The 17280-nt window shown below is 55.7% G+C and overlaps 8 protein-coding genes across 8 annotated transcripts; 2 read left to right on the forward strand and 6 right to left on the reverse strand.

Annotated features, from left to right (window-relative positions):
• Nucleotides 1-754: 754 nt before the first annotated feature.
• Nucleotides 755-1138, forward strand: K452DRAFT_303568 (uncharacterized protein; the record flags this gene model as incomplete). The annotated part of the gene is made up of 1 exon (XM_033542741.1): nucleotides 755-1138. The coding sequence occupies one exon, from the start codon at nucleotides 755-757 to the stop codon at nucleotides 1136-1138; it is 384 nt and encodes a 127-aa protein (XP_033391110.1).
• A 1017-nt stretch (nucleotides 1139-2155) lies between these two features.
• On the reverse strand, nucleotides 2156-4012 carry K452DRAFT_196495 (uncharacterized protein; the record flags this gene model as incomplete). The annotated part of the gene is made up of 1 exon (XM_033535961.1): nucleotides 2156-4012. A coding segment is annotated over one exon (1857 nt), but the record flags the coding sequence as incomplete, so codon positions are not given.
• Nucleotides 4013-7112: 3100 nt separating this feature from the next.
• Nucleotides 7113-7292, reverse strand: K452DRAFT_213489 (uncharacterized protein; the record flags this gene model as incomplete). Its single annotated transcript, XM_033536212.1, has 1 exon — nucleotides 7113-7292. A coding segment is annotated over one exon (180 nt), but the record flags the coding sequence as incomplete, so codon positions are not given.
• On the reverse strand, nucleotides 7270-8157 carry K452DRAFT_23041 (uncharacterized protein). The gene has a single exon (XM_033537092.1). It carries the CDS (start codon nucleotides 7987-7989, stop codon nucleotides 7408-7410), a length of 582 nt encoding a protein of 193 aa, XP_033391113.1. The 5' UTR covers nucleotides 7990-8157; the 3' UTR covers nucleotides 7270-7407.
• Nucleotides 8158-8196: 39 nt separating this feature from the next.
• Nucleotides 8197-9831, reverse strand: K452DRAFT_314027 (uncharacterized protein; the record flags this gene model as incomplete). The annotated part of the gene is made up of 4 exons (XM_033543718.1): nucleotides 8197-8306; nucleotides 8349-8427; nucleotides 8481-9293; nucleotides 9328-9831. The coding sequence occupies 4 exons, from the start codon at nucleotides 9829-9831 to the stop codon at nucleotides 8197-8199; spliced, it is 1506 nt and encodes a 501-aa protein (XP_033391114.1).
• A 515-nt stretch (nucleotides 9832-10346) lies between these two features.
• On the reverse strand, nucleotides 10347-12065 carry K452DRAFT_323080 (uncharacterized protein). The gene is made up of 4 exons (XM_033544599.1): nucleotides 11544-12065; nucleotides 11169-11479; nucleotides 10658-11118; nucleotides 10347-10602 (listed from the first exon to the last, which is right to left on the reverse strand). The coding sequence occupies exons 1-4, from the start codon at nucleotides 11984-11986 to the stop codon at nucleotides 10438-10440; spliced, it is 1380 nt and encodes a 459-aa protein (XP_033391115.1). The 5' UTR covers nucleotides 11987-12065; the 3' UTR covers nucleotides 10347-10437.
• Nucleotides 12066-15045: 2980 nt separating this feature from the next.
• K452DRAFT_330221 (uncharacterized protein) lies at nucleotides 15046-15960 on the forward strand (the record flags this gene model as incomplete). The annotated part of the gene is made up of 4 exons (XM_033545105.1): nucleotides 15046-15281; nucleotides 15331-15409; nucleotides 15472-15886; nucleotides 15944-15960. 4 exons carry the CDS (start codon nucleotides 15046-15048, stop codon nucleotides 15958-15960), a joined length of 747 nt encoding a protein of 248 aa, XP_033391116.1.
• Nucleotides 15961-16069: 109 nt separating this feature from the next.
• K452DRAFT_23111 (uncharacterized protein) lies at nucleotides 16070-16889 on the reverse strand. The gene has a single exon (XM_033537141.1). The coding sequence runs from the start codon at nucleotides 16775-16777 to the stop codon at nucleotides 16364-16366; it is 414 nt and encodes a 137-aa protein (XP_033391117.1). The 5' UTR covers nucleotides 16778-16889; the 3' UTR covers nucleotides 16070-16363.
• Nucleotides 16890-17280: the final 391 nt, after the last annotated feature.

Raw genomic sequence — 17280 nt, forward strand, 5'->3', positions numbered from 1 at the left:
CCGAGCAGGGAGCCCTGATCGACTATGTTCGCAACCAGTGGGTGCCCCTGAAGGAGCAGTGGTGCCAGGTATGGACTAATCGCCACCATCACTTTGATACTTAGTGAGTATTTATATAACTCTCTACGCACTGAATCAGACTGACTATACTTATAGTATTACATCAGTAGCAGAGGGTTCTCACGCTCGTATCAAGTCCTTTTTTAGGCACCGCCAGCAGGACGTTCTCACGCTGAAAGACAAGGTGCTAGTTGCCTTGAATAACGAGTGGATAGATATCGAGCATGCTGAAGCTTCAGCATATCTACGTCCGCAGCACGAGTTGAAGAGAGAGCCTCTTTTACAGTGTATAATCGACTATGTCTTTCCAAAGGCACTGCAGAAGATACTTAAGCAGATCGAGTTGATGCGAGAGGGTACTGATTCGGCATGCTACGGCAATTTCGAGGACTCTATGGGCCTCCCATGTGCCCACACGCTGAAGCAGATGACGTTGAATGAGCAGTAGAAGATACCCCTGAGCGATATTCATCCATATTAGCGCTTGAAAACACCTACTGCTAATAATGACCCTATATTAGCCATTCAGAACTTTATCCTACACCGTCGTCGCGGCCGCCCACGTGCTGGGCAGAACTCAACACCATCTAGCACTGCTACACGCCCGCGTGCAAGCACGCAGAGAGAGCCTTCACAATTTGAGGTGGCTGAGCAGGCTGATTGGGCTACTCAACAGCGTGCCAAGCGTACACGGATGAAGAAGGCAAAGGAAGACGCTTCACTACAGGCCCAGCTGGCAGAGCTGAAGAAGATGATGCTCGAGCAACAACAGCAGCAGCAGCAGCAGCAACTATTGCTACAACAGCTTCAGCAGGTGGAGGAGGAAGAGGAGATAACCAGGACAGTTACACGCAAGAGAAAGCGTACAACAACACGTCCAGTAACCAAGAAGCAACAACAGCAGCAGCAGCAGGACGAGCCAATCATCGTTAGCAGCAGCAGCAGCAGCAGCGAGGACGACAGCAACACCATAGAGGAGGATAGAGATACTGCCTTCAGCAGCAGTGCGGTACCCTCGGTGGGCAGGGAGATGCCAGCACGTGTAGGGCGTGGGCAGAACAAGTATCGGCGTGGCTGAACACGTGATGGAGCGAGCAGGCGGAGGAGCGAGCAGCTAGCGGCGGAGGAGGACGCGGGAGCGCTTGCGGGCGCGAAAAAGCGACGTTTGTAACATGTAATAACTTGCCTCTTCGCGTGCCGCGCTGTAACAGTAAGGTTAGAGATATGGAATTTTTTTAGTTGGTTTTTGGTGTAAAATGAGGGGTGCTAGTTCCTGTTCCCCACCCGCGCGTCCTCGCGCGGCGTCGCGCGAGCGACTGGCGCGGGCGGGTTGTGCCGAAGGCAACTTTCTGCCAGGTTATTACCTGATTAGGCAGGCGGTGGGCCTAGGGGGGGAGAAATAGCAGATATTGGGGGGGGAATTAACTCGAGCCTTGTTGGAATTGGGAGCATAGTTTTTATATCCACGAGAGACTTGTTGCTGTTATAAAATTAATGATATAGTAGTACTGTACATATAAAGTATAAGATACCTTAAGAAAGCTGAAATGCTTTGTTATTGTCCTCAACCAAACTACTCCAGATCTAAAAACTACAAGATCTCAATATAAAGCATTAAATAGAAATCCGCGAAATAGTATTGTAGGCATAGTTACTAGATCAGCAGCAGTAATAGTATAGTAGTAGCGATATAAAAGGCGCTGGATAACTTTACTACCTCTTCTTGCTATTTTTACTACCCTTTATAGTAAGTAGTTGATAGCTAGTACTTTTTAGTTTAGCTTATGGTTATATATTCGTTTACCGCACTTCTCCATTTCAGCTTTGGCTCGGTGGTACATAGTTGCGAGGGGATGAGTTATGTTGCGTGCCCACGCCGACACATCTGTACGCAGACCTCTGAGTCGATGCGGAAAGGGAGAGGACGATATAGGGGAAGAGAACGATATGCGGTTGCGAGGGGACGTGGTATTTAGCGTACCGACAGTAACACGCATCTACGCAAGTATCACATTCATTCAACAACCCACGCAATTACTATACATCCCTCTCTACGCACACCACTCCCGCCCCCGCCTAACCCATCTCAAAACACCTCCCACGTGCCCACCTGCCCCGGCTGGACCCTGCTCTTCCTCCAATCGACACCAAAGCGATACGCAGCGACGACCGGCTCCTCATCAACACCGCAATGGTCTTGACCATCCCTGCCCCTAAACCAGCCCAAAGCGTACGACTTGCCCTCCTCCTCCAAATACCGTTTCATGCGCGCGCCGTCCATGCGCTGCGTGTCCACAAAGCGCAGCAGCATGCGGCTCTGGTGGATGAACGCCAGCACGGCGGCGATGGTGCCCGGCTGCCGCGGCAGGAACGCGTGCCGCCGCCGCAAATACACCGCCGCGCCTACGCCGCACAGGTAGGTGAGGATACCCATGGCCAGCGCGAACGAGACCCAGAACGACTTGAAGGTCACGTCGGCGTTGTAGCGGCTGCTGCTGGGGTGGGAGGCGCTGTTGTTGTTGTCGTCGTCGTTGTTGGTGGTGGGGTGGCCGTGCCCGGGGAAGAATTTCTTGCCGTCGACGGAGAAGGAGGACACGCAGACGGTGAGGACCTCGGTCATGAGGGCGCCGGCGCCGACGAGCGCAACGAGGTAGTGTCGGTTGAGCAGGGCTTTGAGGGGGAGGTAGCCGGGCGTCGTGCCTGCGTAGTCGAGGGTGAGAGTGCGCGCGGGTGCGTGCCGCCGTGAGAGGATGTAGAAGGGCTCGAGGACGCGCACGTCGGTCGTGATGGTGCCCCAGAGCAGCTTTATGACTGTTGCGAGGGCCGTGAGCAGGAAGGGCACTTTTTCCGTGGCGAGGTTGGCTTTGGGCTGGAAGAGGAAGACGGGCAGCGAGACCATGAAGAGCAGCATGCCGCTGAGGTAGGGGATGCCCGCTTTGAGCGTCAGCATCAACGGCACGGGGTTGTCGCCTTTTTGCGTTTCGTATTCTTCGTTGTTGCTGAGTATGTACTCGCCTTGCCAGAGCGAGCTTTTGTGCAGGATGTAGCGCCGATGCGCCAGCTGCTTGTGGATCACCCGCTTGGGTGCGATGTCTAGCCCGTGGAAGTCTTGCAGGATGTGGCTTTGCGTGGCCATGGCTGCGATGCCTGCGATGCCTTTGGGGTCGCTGAGGAGCCCGCTCTTTCGCCGTAGCTTGATGGAAAGGAGGATGCCGTACAGAGCGACGCAAAACAGACTTGCGGACATGGTCCGAGACCAGACAGGCACAATACGTATGTATTTGAACTCCGACTCCGCTCGGTCTTTTTGGGGAGGTTCCATTACCATCGACGCTTGCTGGAGCACAGGAAGCAAACTTCCCGTGATAAGAGTGGCCAATGAAGAGTAGAGAACCGCCCAGTGCCGATGGCGGATCGCTTTCAGCGGAACCAGCCAAGACAGGCTTGTGAGGTAGTCCATGTTCAAGCTCTCGGTAGCAGTCGCGCCGGTTGGTCGCGAGAGCTGATAGTAAGGCTCCAGCCTTTTAACATCAAAGTCCGCGATCTGCCAGGATATACCGTAACTGAGAAAAGTGATGGTAGGTGCGTACTTCCAGCCGAAATATTTGGCCGTTGTGAGTTCTTGAGGGGACTTAAACTTGAGGAGACCGCCGTTCTCGCCTGCCCGCATGGATATTTGGCAAAGATACTCTTGGAGCAGACCGAGGGCCACGGCGATGACGATAAGGATAGAGATGTACCACCAATGCATCGACATCGGTTTCCAGGCAGGCATATCTGGATCGGGCGGGAAGTAGTAGCTTTTCATCGACTGGTCACCCACCTGATTCAGGACGTTGTGACGTTCGTAATCTGCGCCGTCAAAACTACTGATGTCGACAGCAGGAGGTTCGGTGACTGCTACGATCTCGCCCGTCTTTTCGGCTGCTCTTTGGGCCGCTTCGTTTTGTGCTTGTCCGCCTGAAGCACTCCTTGTTGGCATGGTGAAATGCCGTGTAAGCGTCCCAACAGGCGTTCGAGCACGTTCTGCGTGCTGTACCCCAGAGGTGGTCTCAATAATCGTCTCCATCCCACCTCCGAGCTCGCGATGGATTCCTCCGACTCGACTGTAGCCGCTTCCAAGTTCTCCAAGCTTGTACACATCTTCCAAATCTCGCATATCTGTCGCCCCCTTTTCATTCTTTTTGGAACCCATTGTTTGCAGAGTAAATGGGCCTTCGAAAGCACTCAGATCGTAAGTGATGTTTTCGCCATCATCTTCTTCGTCAACATCTTTCAGCTGCGCCCGGCGTGTCTTAATTTTATCGTCTTCTGTGTCCTCAAGCCTTCCATATTGGGCCCATGCTCTTGAGGGTCGTAATGATCTGAACGACCCAAGCTTACTCAGTATGCTTTGGTTACGCGACGGCGACGGATATAATGGTAGCGATGAGGACCGTGTAGAAGGATCACGCACGGATTGATATGGCCTGGGGTTGGACAATAACGGCGGGGCCGGTGACGTCGGATTTGCCAGTGCAGGCGTCCCACTAGGCTGCGCCTCTCCCGTTGGAGCAGGGGCAGAGGACAAGTAAGGGTTCTGCGAGCGATGGTCCGAAGAGTTGGAAGGCTCTCTGCCAGGGAACAATCCGGATAGCTGGTCCTGGGATACATTCGTCGGACTTTCCAGCATAGCGTTGCCGTCTGAAAACGGATTGTTTGCTCTCGCGGCCACGGGAGCGGCAACGCGCAAGGCAGCCGGGGCTTGCTCCATGGCAGGAGTTGATGGGCTGTAAGCCGAGCAGGCTCCGCGCCGCGCAAGATACTGCAATCACAGTAGAATGTAACTGAGAGGGGAGATAAAGATTTTGACAGAGGAATGAGAGACGAAATAATAGAAAATGGTTCTGACGGCTTGTCAGCCTCCCGCTGACCTGCAGCATGGCGACCTACTCTTTGTATACCATACTTCACGTCCAGCCGCTAGCGTGAAGCCATGCCATGGGTCAGACACGTCGTTGGAACGCCTATTATTTGCGGCTGCCACGAAATTTACCGTATTCACCGTCTCTTCCATGCTTTCGGGTGGCTGAGTGGTTCCAGTCTCATCATATCCCTGAAGCGCTAGCAACCGAAGGTTTACTTAAAGTATTTGATACAACCGCGCCTCAGGGCCCACGAGGCTGAGGCTCACTAGCTCCATCACCAAGCCACCAATATCAGACGAAGCGCGAGCGCAGCCAAAGAACCGCCAAAACGCCCGCCTTTCAGCACGAAAAGAGGCTTGCAGCAGATGAGATTAAACGGCGGCACGCAGCAGACGGGGATCCAGCGCTTTGCTGCTGACTCTGTTTTTGGCTGACAGCAAACAAGCCCGTTTAGCGTAACGCCGAAAGCAAGCAACAAGCCAGCTTGCCGCACCCCACCTCCGACCCGAGCTGTGCGCCGTCTTAACCAAGACTCTTGTGGTTGGGCGGGAGTCTCCTACAACCTGGTTAGCACGGCGCTGGGCGTCCTGCACCTCAGCCTCGCACGCGGAGCACCTCTCGGTTGGGAATGCCGTTTAGGCCGGCGGCTGTGTTGTGAGACTACTCTAGTCGTCGGGGGTCGCGTTGCGATGGATTCGGCGCGACCGATGGATGCCTATACATGAAGTCAGCCCCGAGGTAAAAGTATGAGTACATATGTAAGTGAGGTCGAGAGGAGCAAAGGCACGCAGCTGCCTGCTGCTGGACGATGGAAGCAGCCGCCCGCGGGCCGAGCAGGCCCCGACACTCGCCAGGAAAAAAAAAATCCTGTCGCACCTGCCGCGCATGTCGGACAAAGACAAAGACCTTGATTCTCCCTTCGACCTTCAGCGTCAACGCAGGTTCGGTTTTGTGCGGAGAGCTGACCGAGAGCGCGACGGACGCCTATCCGGGCGCTGGGCGCCTGACGACGGCGCTCGCGACGGGTCGAAAAGATGGGGTTTTGCGGGCCGCCGTGGTCTTGGATTTTGATTCCTTTGAAGGGTAAGTCGCCGCCGCATTACTTGTTGACTCTGCTTCTATCTGGCATATGGTGATTGCTCTTTACATTCAAGTTTCAAGACGGATCGGATGGCATTTTTCGTACTTCTGCCTATGAATGACACTTTTCTTCTGAGCCAGTCCTTCACGCGACGGTCGCTGCAGCATGGGCTACCGAGATGAGATACTAACACCAACAAGCTCTAGTATAACTCACGAGGAGCTGACTGTCGTTGCTCTAAAGGCGACAACCTATTTTCAACAGACCACCTTTTTCAAACACATGCATCACTCGCCAATGGCACATGTCGCTAGCAATAAGATGCATTTACAAGCACCTATTTACAACAAACCATCAAGCATCGAACCTCGTAATAACAATAACAAATGACAATATACCGCCCGAGCGCCGCCGTAACGCTCAGCTTTTGTTGCCGGTTCCTGAGCTCGCTCGTAAAACGCGGCTTCTATGCCCGGATCACAGTATATCCTCCCTAACCTGAAAGGTAGCAACAAGCAATCATCCAAATCATTCGGCTCCGTCAACCCGTATGTCGTTATTTAGGAAGACTTGTTCCTCCCGCTGCGGCGGGGCTCGCCCGTCTCGGTGGCAGCCTTCTTGGGCTCCTTCTTGGGCTTCGCCTTGGTCGCCGGCTTCTCACCAGACTCGGCCTTCTTTGGCCTGCCACGACCCTTCTTGCCGGCGTTCTCGCCATCTTCGGTCTTTTGCTGCTTGGCGGGAGGCTCAGCGTCTTCCTTTTCACCTTCTTTGGCGTCGGTTTCCTTTTCCTCGGGCTTTTCCTCGACCTTCTTCACTTCATCGGACTTGCCGTTGGTCTCTTCGGCCTTGCGCTTGTCACCGGCCTGTGCATCTTCGGTGTCCTTCTTCTCTTCGGACTTTTCTTCCTCCTTCTCACCGTTCTGCTCGGCCTTCTTCTCGCCATTGGCGGGCGCCTTCTCCTCGGCCTCCTTCTTCTCCTCGCTCGCCTTCTCCTCACCTTCCTTCTTCTCCTCGGCCTTATCGTCCGCCTTGGTCTCGGCACCATCAGCCTTACTCTCTACGGTCAGGTCGCTCGCGTTCTTAACGACATCATTGCCGGGGCGCTCGATGTGGACAGCGGGGTTCTCAGGCTCGGCGCTCTTATTGATAGTGTTACCCTTATTGGACTCGATGGCGATGTCACCCTCCTTGGCAACCTCGGCGACAGCGCCGCTGGGGTTATTGCTGCCCCAGTTCCAGGAGACTGTAGGCGGGAGAAGCACGTCAGCGAAGCGAGCCCGGAGGAAGCAGCGGGAGCGGCGACGTCGTGGGCGATGCGCGTGATGCGCGGCGCGTCGGACGACAACGTATGACACGGCGTCAATGGGTCAGGAGACGCGCGCCGCTCACGCCAAAGGCAGGCTGCGGGCAGACGTACCTTGGTCGCCCTTCTGGACCTCTTGGTCGGCCATGATGGCGATGCGCGGAGATGGAAGAAGCTGGGAGACAGGTGCAACGAGCTCTTTTGAAGCTCGGGAGCCGGCGCAAGCGGGAACGCCGAAAGAGGAAGGGGAGGGAGGGGGCCGCGAGAGCTGTGCGACGGCGCGAAAGCTGGCGAGCAGTATAAGGGCGCGCGGATGGACGAGGGCTCGAGGTGGAACGGGGGGCTCGACAGAGGGTGTGTTTGTGTGTGTGGGTAGGAGAGAGGGAGGGGGAGGTAGGAAAGCTTGGGTGCGGAGGTTTGGCGTCGTCCGAACCTACGCTTGAAGCTTGGACGCCCCGGCTGCTGCGTCTGTGTTGATCGGCGCCAAGCGATCGATGCAACCCTGCTGCTGCGTCGTTGATTCGCTGCCTGCTGCCGGTTAACTGGGGAACCACCGCGTCATCGCCTTGGGCCATTCGCCGGATGTGGTGCCTCGCACGTGATGAGTCTGGATCGGGCAGTCGGTGCTGCTCGTGCATGGCGAGCTGTTTGATGGCTTTGAATGCGAGGATGGGCTTCGCTGTTTGCCTGATTACAGAGTAGATGATGAGACTAGTTCTGATAGCCTTGCTGGTTTCTCTCGCAGGAACTTCGCAGCACTGTCTGCTTCTCTAGAACTTGGTTCACCACTGCATTCCCACAAAGAAACGTCTCACAACTCCATATCAACGCTAAACATCATGATATCAGCTTTGAGACCTGTCCGGATAAAGCATGCAGATAGGACGGTGCTCCTGACTCAACGGATGGTGCTGGACGGATTCATAGGTAGGAACGTAGACAGACATCAAACTGTCTTCAAGTAACCCAGCCCCATGAAAACAAAAGGAACACATACCTCTACTGCTCAAACCCGCAGCAAGACATCTCCACACACGCATACACACCAAAGCCAAACCAAACAACCTCAATACCCTCTACCCAAGCACTCCTACGACCCTCCCCCTCCCCTTCCCACCCCTCCACCTACCAACGCCCCCATCCCCCGCCTCAGCCTCAAAACCTCCCCTTTAGTCACAAACATCTCGCCCCCAGCGCCGCCGCCTTCCAACCCCTCAGCCAGCTCTCGCACCTTCGCCCCCTCCCACTCCCCTTCGCTGTTCGTCCAGTACACGCGCTTGATGCCCACCGCATGCAGGTACGCGACGCAGCGGTAGCACGGCCGCGAGGGCTGCACGGTGCGGCGGTCGAGTAAGGCCGGGAGCGCTGCTGGTGGTGGGGGTGGGGCGGGGAGTATGTGGGTGAGCTCTTCGTGGAGGGAGCCTGTGCGTGTGGGGCGTGGTGTTGGCGTTGGTGCTGGTGGTGGCGGTACTGGGTCTTTGGGGGCTTTGCTGCCGCCGCTGCTGCTTAAATGTGCGGGTCCGGCGTGCCCGAGGCGCGCGACGTATAGGTCTGCGCCGTGCAGTTTGGCGTGCTTGGTGCGCTCTTTGGTGGTGTAGGATGAGGGGGCCTGGGTGCTGCGGGTGGTGCGTACTAGAATGGGCTTGGGGTGGTTAGGGGGTCTATCTGGCGCGCGCTTCTTGCGGTTCTGTGCGTGCGAGGTGGGTGAGTTGAGCTCTGATGGTGAGAGGGGAGGGGGGATTTGTAGTGCTGTGCTTACCGCGCCGTGCACAGCGTCGCTTCTGGAATCGGAGCCGGTCTTGCGGTCTTTTTCTATCCCAGGGCCTGCCACGAGCCCACGGATAGTAGTATGTCGGGAAAAACTATCCTCGCTCTTAGGCACGTAACGATGCTTCTGGGCCGGCTTCTTGCGGCCACGGCCCCCAAACTTAATACTCTGACTCTGGTGACCATGATGATGATGATGACTCCTCAACCTCACGTCCTCTTCCACCTGAAACTCCCCACTCGCGGCCCTCGGCGGCCGCGCCAAAGACCTCGGCGCAGACGCGCTCGACGTACGCCCACACGGCCTCGTCGCGGAGTCGCTGGCCCCCTCGTTTAGAAGCCGCACCCGGTAGTTTGGCGCACGGTTTTTGCACCTCCACGGCCGTGGCGGCCAGCGCGCTGGAAGTTGCGAGCGCGGAGCGGATCGCCATCATCTCGGCGTGCATGGAGAGCGGCGCATTAGCTGAGCATCCACCGCCCATGGCGTAGGCGTCTAAAGATGTGAAGCCCGTTGGCTTTGAGTTCGGTTTCGGCTTGGGCTTCGTCGCCAGCTGCCCTGTCTTGAGGGCCCCGCCGTCATAGCCGCGTCTGTAGTCGTTGTAGCCGTGGCCGATGACCTTGCCGCCGCGCACGACGATGCTCCCGTGGCGGTGGTGGAGGGGCGAGAGGGCTGCCTGCTCCAGACAGAGCGCGAGGTAGTTGTCCGTCTTCATTTTTTCTCTTTTGGTCTTCTGATGAAGGGGTGGATGTCCAAACTGTCGCAGAGGGTTCGAGCGGGCTGGAGTTGGATTGGTCTAGTTGGTGGTTAAGGAGGGGGGTGGGGGATCCGCATGTGAATTTAAGGCAGGCGTACCTATGCTTATCGATATGCTGCTGCTTCGACAGCCCCCGACTTTGCAACTACCTCCGTCACCATGAAGCGAGATTCGCCCTGAAGCGAGATGGTGATATTTGTATGGATTAGAAGAAGAGCCTAGTTATGATATGTAGGGTCTATGTGTGCTCTAAGATCTCTTCATCTATACCGAGGACTCGGAATATAAGGAGCTAGGCAATGAGCTGTAGGGACTGCTTGTAACGTCCTCTGTCTCGTTATACGGTAGGCCTCGGTTCGCGGTGACGGACGTTATATGCGCTCTAGGACGTTTCTACTTGTATACAGTAGGTACTCGTCGATGGTGACAGAAGCTACTTATCAAGTTGAGATCTTCTTAGTTCTCTATTTTTCCAGTCTAGATACACGCTGCAGAACACCTCCGTCATTTCCTTCGTTGAGTTTCAATTTGCTGAAATACTTATTCTCTTCACTAAGCAGTTTCTTATGCTACATTCCTCTCCGCACAGTACTTGGCGACTTCTTTCGTCAGCGTCTCTTGCTGCGACCGCACAACATCCATGATGTCCTCGGTCCCTGACACAGCACTACAGTGCGTGGCCACCTCCTTCATCTGGCCCAGCACAGCTTGAAGCTGGTTTGGCAGCCACTACGCTTGTCAGTATCTCCCATTCTACATAACTACGCAGGTCTGAATAACATACCGTCACGATTGGGCTTCCTCCAGTCGCTGTGGGATGGCTAGTGTTCTTAAGGATATACTCCCTCGTGAAGCACCAGTGCCTCCACCTGAAATCCCTGACCTGGTTAAGCGCCTTGAGGTACAAATTCGCCGACGTCGGGTCCTCCATCGCGAAGGCCTTGAGACCCGCCTCGTTGGAGCAATCCTTCACTGCTTCCAAGAACTCGCGGTGGTTGCCTGGCCGGTAGGAGCGGAAGTCCTGCAGAATTTCCGTGAGCGGCGTTGCCGGCATGGAAATCTGGAGCAGGTTGTCGCAGAGTGGGATCATGCTGTCGTTGGCGCCGGACTCGCCGCGGAAGGACATTGGCTCTTCGCTTACGCCTTCGTAGACGACGCCGTTCGGGAACATACTTTGGCTTGTAATGCCGAAGATGAATGTGCGGAAGCTGGTGTAGCCGTTAGGCTTGCTCTTGGTCCACATGGCTGTGGCATTGTCAGACTTGTTCTCAGTGAAGAGGAAGGAAGGGACATACTGTTCATGACTTTGTTGATCTTTTCCAGGGAAGCTACAACTTCGGCCATGCCGGTATTGAATGATTCACGGTCATGCCCAAGGGTTCCATTAAGTGATTGGACAGCACCAGAAACAAGAGCGCCGGAATTCTTCACCATGGCAATATGCACAAGCACGAAGCCCGCCTCCGACGATGTCGGGTCCAAGCCTAGTTCAAACGCGCGAACAAGCCTGAGGTTGTCATACTCCAGACCCACTGCCGGGTTCTCCAAGCGGTAGTTGAACAGAGCATAGGATCCCGCGTACTCCATGAAAGGCTTGAAGCCCGCGCTATCGAACGTCATTAGCACGACGATGGCACAAGCACATGGACGAAAGACGAAAGCCGACTTACATCTCAGCCACTTTAACAATCGGCTTGGCAATGACGCTCGGCAACACGTCTCTGCCCAATCCGTACTGCTCACCACGCATGAACCGTTCATGGCATGGCTCGAGGAGATAGGCACTAGCCAAGAAGCTGTAGTCCCTGTACAGGGCATTCATCAGGACCTTGTCGTCATGATACTTCTCAATGGCGCCACTCAGGTCCGGCAGTTCTTTGTTGACGGCGGCGCCAAGGCTGCAGCTAGCCAGCAGTCCCGGTGCACCGGACAGGGTGCGGATGGGCATGCGCGACAGCAGCGACTCCAGCGCGTCGAAGTCGGCCGGCAGCTTGGCGATGGGGTCCTGACGGGGCAGGAAACCACGCGTGGTCGAGACCATGAAGGACGGGATGGTGTGGTCGGCGGGCAAGGTGTCCCTGAGGACGGGGAAGGAGAAAGAGGACGACGACATGGCTCAGGGAAGAAGACAAAATGTGTGTATGAAGGGTACAAGACGTGTGTGTGAACGTGGGATAGTGCAGCCACAGTTGTGCGAGTGGTTGGAGGCTCGGTCTAGCTGCACCGCGGCCGCTTCGTTGATATATCCTGAGGCCGGAATGAATCCGGCCTCGAGATAGGAGCCATTCCGGCCTCCCCCTCCATCACCAAATCGCACCCAGTTCCGTGTACGTAACAGCAAAAATCGGTGAGCTAGACCTCTCCCGCACTTGTGACGATGAACCAAGCTCTTAACTTCGTCTCGTGACGTCCGCCATTGCGTGCGTGCGCTCACTGCTCAGGCCGGAAGCGCCCCGCGCCGGGCCGCTCGCGGGCTGTTGCGGAGGCGGAGACGTCCTGGCCAGTGCGAGATCCTCGGTATCGTCCGGACCATCCATGATGCGCCGCTTGGTGTGCGGGGAATCCTTGTTGGCGTGGTGTTGAGTGCTTGGTGTGAGGATGTGACGAGGGAGCCGCCAGCTCCGCTGACTTACCGATGATAACCTAGCCTTTCCGAGTGTAACGGCACCGGGGAATCAAATCTACAGACCCTTGTGTCGACTATTGTCAAATACCGGTGAGAAAGTGCGGCTGACGTGGTATGTGAGTGTAATCGGTGGTGTCTGATCTTATGGGTGTACAGAACCTGCCGGAAAAGCCGGTTGAGTAAAGGCAATGGCGGAGTAATTTTTTGAAGTCAGCATCAACCTGGTGGATTGCATTGAAGAGCATCCGTCGATTTGCTTCGAATTGTATATTTTTGAGCGACGCAGGAGGTGGATGCGGCTGATAGTGCCTAATCGGGAAGGCCTAAATGTCAAATGCCGAACGAGACGGAAATGCCGGTCCATCGCAGCCGAAGCTAGGCAGTCGATTACTACGGTTGGAGAGGAAAATATTATCCCACTTACAGGAGCTTGTAGGCATTATTGCAGTATCTTCAATTTCTAAATTCAAAGCGACTTGACATGCCTTGGCTTCTGCGGAGTGTCGCTCACTAAGGGATGAATAAAGATATCCCCCTCCCACCGTAGTAGGTAGTCAATAAAGAGACATTGCGCGTCTCTAGAAGCTTCTACTGGGCTCTCGCAGTGTCACATTGCGCAGCGTCAGTTGTTGTTTTGCTCACAACACGTCCCCAATGTTTAGCATGGGCGATCGCATTCCTTTCTTGATTTCGAACAGCCGTTGGAAAAAGGATAAAAAAATTGATATTTCGAAAACAGCGACAAGCCACATATTTGTTAAGCTTCAACAGGGTCTTACCACTGACGAGGCTCGCTCGAACCGTTGGTCCTCTAACAGTCGCCGGCCCCTGCAGTGTCATTCAATGCAGGAGATCTGGTGGATCTGTCTCAACACGCGAGAGCGGCCGTGGACCCGTGGTAGGACTCTCTGCAAGTGGCAGGTTGCATGTTCCACTGCTTCATTGCCTGTGCCTGCGACAATAAAGGCCCGGAAGCTCGGGATGCGGCTTGCAGACGAGCAATCTCCACCGGGCAAGATAAGCTTCTTGTCTGCAGCGCAGCGATGCATTAGCTCGGAGGTGAAGCCCAAACAACGATGATGGCGCATGGGGCACGAAAACGGCGCGTCGCAATCTTGCCGTTGCATTCTCGAACAACCTTCCCGGGCGACACGCATTCCTTGGACTAGCAGGAGGCTGAGAAACGTGTCAACAAGGCTCGACGATCCTCGTGTCGTGGCATGGGAGGGCAGAAGGAGGTGCGCGCCAATCACAATCAGCGACGGCACGGCGATGGATGGCAGCCAGCTCAGGCGCGGGAATTAGGAAGCGCAGGCGCCGGGCTCGCGCTGAGGTGGCAAGACGCGTCGCGATTCGACGAGCGACCGCGTCGTCGTCATCGCCACACGCGCGCATTCTTGTCGTCGACTCCTGATGGTGTTTCAGGACGGGTGAGGGGCGTCGCGGGCGTGCAGCAGATCAGCACTGCAGGCAGCTGAAGGAGGCGCGTCGGGGCTTGGCGAGACTGGGGGGGAGTGGGAAAGGGAAAGGGAAAGAAAAAAAAAAAATCTTTCAGCTTTCCATCTCTCCTGGCTTAGCGGCTAGTTAGGGCTACCTAGCTGGGCGGGCGGAAGAGAGCGGAGTTCACGGCGGCGACGGCGGGAACATCAGCGCGGGCGGGCGGAGGGGGGCGGGTTATAGGCGGGCGGCGGAGACAGAGAGAGGAAGCAAGAAGCTTGTGCGTGCAGAGAGAGTGCTTTGACGCTCTCACTTTCTTTCATTCAAGGCCTGCTTGGGTGTGGCGCGGGTGAGTCATGGTTGCGGGGGCCGGAAGCGGATAGCGCGACCAGGGGGTAGGACCGACCGGTGGCCAGCCCGCCCAGGCAGCCGCGCACTTAAATACCCAGCGCCCTCCGCCCTCGACTCTCGCCGATTTTTCCAACCCTTTCGCGACCCCGGTTGTTTGACGCTACGCCCCCCGTCGAACACCACCAACCTCCACCCACCCGCCCCCACGCAAGCTCCAGATCTCCGACGAGCCTTGCGCACCCTTCCCCGCCCTCTGTTCCTTTTCCAGTGAGCCGTTCAGCTCGCTACCGCGCTCTCTACGAGGTACTTCACCGGCTCCGCTACCGCGACAAGACGCGACTGCCGCTCCGGCCCCGTCGCATCACACCTGCATCCAGCACCCGCTTCAGAGGCTAGCTGGCTTCGCTTCTGACCCGGCGCCCGGATCATTCCAGAGACTTCTCGTCGCGCAATCCTGTTTGCGACCGTTGAGGCTCACTAACTTCACTTCGCTTGGCATCGACTGTAGGGGAGGCATTTGGTTGTTCATCTCCCACTGACGGTACGGCCCTTGCTCCAACCACCTCCACCTCCACTCTCCTCGATCGCATCGCCTGCGAGCCATCATCGACGTCGCTGTCTCTCGCGTCTCGAGCCTCGCCGATCGCATCTCATTACATCATCGCACACGGACGCGAACCCATCTGACTTATCTCTCGCCGTAGACTGCCAACGTCATCATACCCACTCCAGACCGTCCTCTCGTCAAGATGAACAACATGGATTCCCTCACCACCCACCCCGCGACTGCTGCCCAGGCCAAGGTCTTCACCGCGCCGGGCAGCCTGTCCTTTCCGGGCGGTGCTGGCGACCTGACTCCTCCCTCGTCCGAGAAAGATGTCCAGCAGAACCAGAACGGCGCGAACGGCAATGGGGTGATGCCCGCTACGCCTGCTGCGACTCCAGGTGCCGCCAACGGTGTCTCCGGCATTGTTCCCACGCTGCAGAACATTGTGTGAGTATGGCGTGCTGCCGATCTCTCGATCAGCATCTGACCTTTGCAGGGCCACCGTCAACCTCGACTGTCGCCTTGACCTCAAGACGATCGCGCTGCACGCTCGCAATGCGGAGTACAACCCTAAGGTACATGCATCGGGTTAGCTTTCGTTCTTGACGTCTTACTGAACTTTGTGTGCCTTTTTTAGCGTTTCGCGGCCGTCATTATGCGTATCCGCGAACCCAAGACTACGGCTCTGATCTTCGCCTCGGGCAAGATGGTCGTGACCGGCGCCAAGTCTGAGGACGACTCCAAGCTTGCCTCGCGCAAATACGCCCGTATCATCCAGAAGCTCGGCTTCAACGCCAAGTTCACGGACTTCAAGATCCAGAACATCGTTGGTTCCTGCGACATCAAGTTCCCCATTCGTCTTGAGGGTCTGGCCAGCCGCCATCACAACTTCAGCTCCTACGAGCCTGAGTTGTTCCCCGGTCTCATCTACCGCATGATGAAGCCCAAGATTGTGCTCTTGATCTTCGTCTCGGGCAAGATCGTCCTGACTGGTGCCAAGGTGCGCGAGGAGATCTACCAAGCCTTCGAGCTGATCTACCCCGTCTTGTCTGGTAAGTCGAAAGTGTGGCATGTGCTTGCCCTTTGCATCCGCTAACGTGACGCCCAAGACTTCCGTAAGTCTTGAACAACTCGCGGGTCCTCGCGCCGATCTAGCCACGCAATTCTGCGCGCCCTCGATCGACCGCCTTTCTCGTCACCTTGTATTAATACATTCACAACGGCCATCTGTCGGCATCGACAAGAATGGTTTTCATGCCTGATCCGATTTCAAGACTCGCGGCTACGGCTCATCTCTTGCTTCCCGACTTGCGAGTCCCCTGCTTTTTTGCGGCATTGCATGGTGTTTCCGGCGGGTTCTTTTTTTCTGGTAGCCCTGTGCCTGGGGGCTTTCGGGGTTTTCTAAAACTTTCTCCATCACTTTTTTTACTCTCACAAACTTCTAGAAGAGTGCAGCCTCTCTGGGGAGCGATGACTTTTTGCTTTTTCTTTTTTTGCAAGTCGAGATGGTCTGCCACCCTAATTCTCTCTTACTTTTTGAACGAGAAATTGTGATGAAAGGGAATATCGGGCAAACGAGCAGTGGACAAAGCCCGGTGTGGGTGGAGGGCTTTCTTTCCGGGGGGTGGTTGAAGGAAGATTCGCGATGGTAGTGGGGGTGTGGTGGGACGAAGGATGATGATTGATCTCAGGGAGTGAGGGGGAACGATCAAGCGAGCCTGGGTGTTGATTTTTCTAAACAAAGACTGCCGATGCGGACGTCTGGAAGGGCTCAGCTCACTCAGTGTGGTTTTTTCTTTTTTCCTTTTTTTTTTTTTTTTTTTTGGTATACACGCGGTGCGCGTCCAAACCACACCTGCACCCGCACACACACACAACCTAAAAACAAGATATACAAAAAAAAAAGGAGAAAGCAAGCAAGGCAAGCAAGCAGAAGTATGCATGCATGCTCGACGCGTCTCGGGGGCGCTGCTGCGGTGGTTGGTTGGTTGGTAGGTAAGGTAGTTTAGGTACTACGTACTACGTACAGTACAGTAGGTAGATGGTACACCTTACTACTGCCTGCCTGCCTGCTTACTCTTATTTGCGGACTAATCGAGAGTGTGAAGTCATGAGGTGGTGTAAAAGTACGTTGCTACGTAGGTAGATAGGTAGATAGGTAGCTAGCTAGCTTATCGAATATGCATACCTATGGACATGGAACATGGATATCGCGTCGAGTGTTTTTGTTGGAGTGTGGGTTGTGTCGTCAGGCTTCTGCGCCAGCCAGCCTCGCCCCTCACACCTAGCCTCGTCTTCGGACTCAGATTCAGACTCACTCACATGCCTTGCCTTGCCTACCGTTGTCCACCTGAGTGCCTGTCTATGACGGCATCGATGCCAACGCCAATGCCAACGGCGCAGTCGGGCGCACTTTTCCTTGTTTTTTTTTTTTTTTTTTTTTTTT

Source organism: Aplosporella prunicola, assembly GCF_010093885.1.
Source record: "Aplosporella prunicola CBS 121167 unplaced genomic scaffold K452scaffold_117, whole genome shotgun sequence".
Lineage (NCBI taxonomy): Eukaryota > Fungi > Ascomycota > Dothideomycetes > Botryosphaeriales > Aplosporellaceae > Aplosporella > Aplosporella prunicola.

Coding starts and splice junctions, on each gene's coding strand:
- K452DRAFT_23041 (XM_033537092.1), bottom strand. CDS start 7,989: ATGCACGAGCAGCACCGACTGCCCGATCCAGACTCATCACGTGCGAGG.
- K452DRAFT_23111 (XM_033537141.1), bottom strand. CDS start 16,777: ATGCATACTTCTGCTTGCTTGCCTTGCTTGCTTTCTCCTTTTTTTTTT.
- K452DRAFT_323080 (XM_033544599.1), bottom strand. CDS start 11,986: ATGTCGTCGTCCTCTTTCTCCTTCCCCGTCCTCAGGGACACCTTGCCC. Junction 11,119..11,168: donor GATCAACAAAGTCATGAACA/GTATGTCCCTTC, acceptor ACAATGCCACAG/CCATGTGGACCAAGAGCAAG. Junction 10,603..10,657: donor GAGGAAGCCCAATCGTGACG/GTATGTTATTCA, acceptor TGACAAGCGTAG/TGGCTGCCAAACCAGCTTCA.